We start from the raw sequence: 5,440 nt of genomic DNA, 5'->3' as shown, positions 1-5,440 counted from the left end.
GACTGAGTTATAACTCACCAACGCATAGAAGATTCTAAACTTTAAATCTTTTATTTTCAAATATACATATATTTGCATTAATAAATTCCAAGTGGATTGATATCAATAGCCGACCATCCTCGATTTTGTATGGAAAACAGTAGGCATTGAATAGAAGTGGTAAACCACGTTTGCACAAATGATTTCGTATTAAAATTGAGTTCTCCACAAACTGCGGATCGAGCCATTTTGCAGAGCTTGATTCTCGTACGAGTTAGGGTAAGGCCTCATACTCGCTGTTAACGAATTCCACGAGCCAGACGAGCAACTCTTGCCACCGACAAACTCTCCCACTCGCGGCTAAAGTCGGAATGACCCGCCATCCTGATGAATGATGAATGGGTAAGCCGAAATTGCTTCCACCCCGTCGATTACTACCATTCATCTGCTGATTGCGTGCAGCTTGCAGGTATTCGGCGGGGAGAGAGAGGCAGAGGCAGCACTGACGAGAAACAAAGAAGAAGAGGAAGAAGAAGAAGAAGAAGAAATCTCATTCCTATTAATTAACCTGTGTGAAGAATGGAAAGCCATTCCAATTGCGTTTTGAGTCTTTCGCTGCGCCTTGGTCATTTTTACGCTGTTTCCACCGTTCCAAGGTTTCCACCGAGGCCTGCTTTTCCCGGGTCGAGATCACGTAGTTGAACCTCTTCAAGCTGACCGCCGGTCAGCAACTAAGTTGCAGAACTTGTTCCTTCGAAAGCAAAAGTCAACTTCTTGCTGCTTCCTTGCCAGTCAAAGATACGAACCATGCGGAGGGACACGTTATCTTGCTTAGCAATCAAGAATCTACGGCATAGTTCACTAGCCGTTGAACCGCTGCCAAGAGAGGAAGAGAAAGTACAAAGTATACAATAATAATACCAATTGATGGCCGCGCGCCTGATGGCGGCCTGCGAGCGGCGAAACAAACCAAAGGATAATCCGATCTCTCGGCGACCAACATGGTCCTTAGAAACCCTATCTGATTGTTGACAAAAAAAACCCGTGGGATTTGGGGTAAACGCCCTAGGGCAGTTTACCACGCTAGGGCTAGCTGGTAGTTAACTAGTGAGCTCGAGGGGACAAACATCTCTGTAGCTAACTAGTTAATGTGAATGATATCTCTAAACTTTATAATTCATTAAATTTTAATAACTAGTACTAGTAGAGATGGTAAAAATGGTAATGAGAGGAAATAGATCATTAATCTCATTGATCACATTGATATGCTTGCACATTGGAATATTTGATTTTCTTTCAGTGATCAGCGGAATTACTAGCCATTTTGTATACAGGAATTGACGATAATGAATCGATCCCGCAATAATATCTTCTTTAATGAGAGGTCCTTTTGATGGTAGATTTGGTAAGGCACTCTCATATCTCCAGGCCCCAGACCTGGTTGACAATTTGCCATCCTCAACCCGCTACCTAACTTTCACCGGGTTCACAGACACTGGCTGGTTCCACGAGGGAGGAGGTACAATCTGACACCCAGACCGCTTCATTCTCCATTTTGAAAGACTTCTCCTGCATAAATACGGAGAACATTAACAAATCGTCTCATACATGCTTATATTCTCCAACACCGTAGAAACCTGCTTCACCAAATCCACATTGCGAACGAATCAATGCCTATTAGCCCAATATAAAAACACAACCAATTTATGTGGCCTGTTTCATCACGTATATCCAAAAAGCAATTGTGTTGTTCCCTCTGTGAGCAACTTTTTTGCAGCTTGCAAATCATCTCACCAACCTCTAGCTCGCTCCTATGACCGTTGATATAAGTGACGCAGAAGTCATCACTCCTAATCTTCAACCAGACATTACTTCCTTCCAGGCTAGCAGTGTAATGGATATCTCACCAAGCTGTTGCTTTGAGAGATCTGAAAGCGTCATGGAAAACAGAACTAAAACAGAACTGCAACAGAGAGAGATCGCAGGGAATATTACCAGGTTTTCTCCCGTGTTAATTTTATAGGAAGCGGAAGAAATGCTCCGTATGGTTACGCCTTGACAGATACAAAATCGGTACTAGTACCTATTAAACAACTTGATTGAAATGGGAGACGCCGGCTTGCCCAGCTTACAGCATGGACAATGAGAGGTCCTGGACAGATGGCTGTCCTTCCAGGACTGTGGTATCTTGGAATGCTGTGCGCAGCGGATAATGATCGGCGGCTTCCATGGTGTCCATTTAGTATTTGGCAGTAAGTCAATCTTTTCGATTTTTTGTCCTGTGGATCTTGTCAGCTTCAACAAAATTTCAAGCCATCAACAAATTACTAAGGGAAACAAACGAGCATCACCCCAAAGCTTTCGAGATATTAATAACTGGTCTCAAGCTCAATCCGGCCCCATTCACTCAACCCAATGTAGGCTTGGCTAGGATAAATAATTGCAACATCAAAAGCTACCCAAATAACCCCTTCAGAATTACCTGGAACAATCAAATATTCTTTGATCAGGATTGCTATGCTCAATTAAAGCTGGATGAATACTATGCGGAATAACCAATGTTGTTTTTCCAATGCTCTCATCGTTGCTGAGAAAATGGAGGTCATGCTACAAGGCATCCATCCAGATGAGGTTTCTAGCAAGTTGGATCAGATCGACTGCGCAAAGAAGCACAAACATACAGTATGTAGTTGAATTTTTGATCTTATCTTATCTCTAGAGCAAACATCCTGTGACAACGTGCCCCTGGTCCGTGCTTCAAGGCTCCATTCCCGTCAACGCAGCTGCTTGTATACACACACACCCACACCCACACACACATATACATATATATATATATATAAACACCTCTAAGAGCTTCTTTTAACACCTTTGATTGCAAATCCGTGAGAGGATCTTGAATATCTCGCATTTTGTTTTTCATTGTTCGCCAACTTTTCGTATTCAGGCTCACAAAGTCCATCAATAATGGGGAGCAAACCTGGAAATTCGCCACTACCATCCCAAGCCCCGAACGCACCTCGCAGGTCCGCTAGAAAACGTGTCTTTGACAAGACCCAACACGATAGCTATGACGCTACTTTTTCCACCGCCCGGTCCCGCCGAAGGATGCAGGTTCAAATGGCTATTGCAAGCGGCGATGCGCCAGTTATCGACCTGACAGGTCAAGCCAACCCCCCTACGGCTCAAGCTTCTCCGCGTAAACGGAGGAAGAGAGCGGCTTCCCCTTCTGTTGAGAAAGAGGAACGCAGACGACGCGTATTCCGAAAGCATCCACCTCAGTCCTATTTACAGAAGTTGGACAGAGCAAGGACGCAAAGGCACGGCTCCCCTCGCTGATAAATAGACATCGTTTCCCGAATTCTGACGCCCTTTTATCTACTCAGGCTTTTTGTTGTTGACCGCAAGAGGGATGGCACGGAAGATGTGCCAATGGAGAAGGTGCAGATTGTCGGGACTACTGGGAATTTATATGAGGTCGTGATTGGGCTTGTTCCTCGGTGTACTTGTCCTGATTCCCAAAAGGGAAATCAATGCAAGCATATCATTTATGTCAGTTCCAAATTCAAAGCTTTTCGAAATCGAGAAAACGGAGAGAAATTTCTAATATGACATTGACAGGTCCTCCACAATGTGCTCAAAGTAACTGGGCATCTTGAGTACCAGTTGGCCTTCCTGTCGTCCGTAAGCGTTCACGGGAAAACAAATTGTCAGTCGAATTTAGATAATAATGATTAATAACTAGGAACTTCGTGAGATTTTCGCGAACGCTCCGATAAACACCCATGACGACGCGACGAAGGAAAATGAGTCTGGGAAAAGAAGGCCCATCGAGGGCGACTGCCCAATATGTTTTATGGAATTTGAGCCCGAGACAGAGGAAATCGTCTGGTGTAAAGCTGCCTGCGGAAATAATATTCACAAAGCTTGTTTCGGGCGGTGGGCGGCAACCCAGCAAAGTAATGGAGTCCGTTGCGTTATTTGGTATGTGCTGCCTTTCTACATAAATTAGAGGTGATGTTAAGTTGAACGACTGGGACTGATGCGTTTTGCTCTTTGCTTGTAGTCGCTCCGCGTGGGAAGTAGATGCTCCCATGCAACAGCTTTTGGCCAACGGCATAGTTAATGACGAGGGGTATGTAAATGTTGCTGCCCAGCTTGGATTGTCTGGTGAACGAGGTATGGATTCTATATCACTTTCTTGTGTCATTTTTTGCCATTGGTATCATTCTGCATACCCCTTGCTCCACAAGTTTTTGGGGATACCAGTAATAACCAGTTTATATACTATTTAGACCATTCGACCTATCACCAGCCATGGTCTCGTGGACGGTACTCTCGGTACTACCGTTAACTGAACGACAGATCTAAGCCGATATATTCTACCAACCCCTAATAACGAAAATATGTCAATACTTGTATCTTCGGACATATTGCCAGGAATATGTTGAGCTTAATCCAGTCAACTCAAGTCCTTGACTTTCTCTTTCCCGTATCACAATGCAATTCCCGTGCCAAGGATGAAGCATTTACCACATAGTACTATTTTCAACTGATAATCCGGGGGGATTCTTACATTCCACCACTTGAGATCAGGCTTTGTTTAGAGTGGAATCATCCCGAGAACAGGTCGGGAACGTTGTTTTCCAGCCAGCTAGTCACCAACCAATGCTCATCAGAGCAATGCGCGAGCACCCAAGACCCATTTTCAGCTAAGGCCGTCGAGCGGGCTTGGTGTTCCCTATTTCGCAGGTCTGCCATCCCCGTTGTCCTGGTAATAAAACACCTCCTTGAATCACCCAGCGAGCTGTACATGTATTTTCCACCGTCATTTACGATGTATATAGTATAAAGCAGTGAGTGAAAAAGGGTAATCTCCAGAATCGGCAGGGTAATTGCGTACCTCTATAATACAGCAGATGGATAGATAGACAAACCCTGGACAAATCCATGTGTGAATCAATGCACAGCGTATTAAAGAAAACCAAGAAGAAGAAGAAGAAAAACCAAAGAAAGATCCTTCCACAAATAATTGTAGGACTTCCCAGTTCTCAACTTTTCATTCTTTCATTCTTCAATCTCAACGTCTGTGTGTAGATATTTATTTGCGCACACGCATAAATATAGATATAGATATAGGTAAGGGGCATGACGTCTCCAAATCACCTACAGGGGCCTTCAGTGCAAATGCCTTGCGATTAAAACATAGTGGACGCCAGAACAATCCCAAGACACCAAAAGGTGAAATACACCAATAAAATATAATAAAGAACGAAAAACGAAAAAGGGGAAAGAAGGGATAAAAAAAAGTCGTTGGAGTGGAAGAAGATGAAGAAGATAAAGCACATAGCTAGCTCTCTCCCCCTCCCATCGCTTAAAATATGACAACATATATATAACAAACCATCCTTGAGCCCGCCCGAACCCTGAACCCCGAAACCCCTTCCCTACCAAGCAAATC

The 5,440-nt window shown here is 44.0% G+C and overlaps 2 protein-coding genes across 2 annotated transcripts; one reads left to right on the top strand and one right to left on the bottom strand.

Moving 5' to 3' along the window:
* Positions 1-611: 611 nt before the first annotated feature.
* Positions 612-2,209, bottom strand: HCAG_08969 (predicted protein; the record flags this gene model as incomplete). The annotated part of the gene is made up of 5 exons (XM_001536084.1): positions 612-692; positions 786-1,072; positions 1,455-1,548; positions 1,778-1,862; positions 2,112-2,209. The coding sequence occupies 5 exons, from the start codon at positions 2,207-2,209 to the stop codon at positions 612-614; spliced, it is 645 nt and encodes a 214-aa protein (XP_001536134.1).
* Positions 2,210-2,946: 737 nt separating this feature from the next.
* HCAG_08968 (predicted protein) lies at positions 2,947-4,333 on the top strand (the record flags this gene model as incomplete). The annotated part of the gene is made up of 6 exons (XM_001536083.1): positions 2,947-3,275; positions 3,366-3,531; positions 3,601-3,663; positions 3,725-3,963; positions 4,046-4,158; positions 4,275-4,333. The coding sequence occupies 6 exons, from the start codon at positions 2,947-2,949 to the stop codon at positions 4,331-4,333; spliced, it is 969 nt and encodes a 322-aa protein (XP_001536133.1).
* Between the last annotated feature and the right edge of the window lie 1,107 nt (positions 4,334-5,440).

The sequence above is a fragment of the Histoplasma capsulatum genome, genomic scaffold (genome assembly GCF_000149585.1).
Source record: "Histoplasma capsulatum NAm1 scaffold_14 genomic scaffold, whole genome shotgun sequence".
Lineage (NCBI taxonomy): Eukaryota > Fungi > Ascomycota > Eurotiomycetes > Onygenales > Ajellomycetaceae > Histoplasma > Histoplasma mississippiense.
This window is presented reverse-complemented; position numbering and strand designations above follow the sequence as displayed.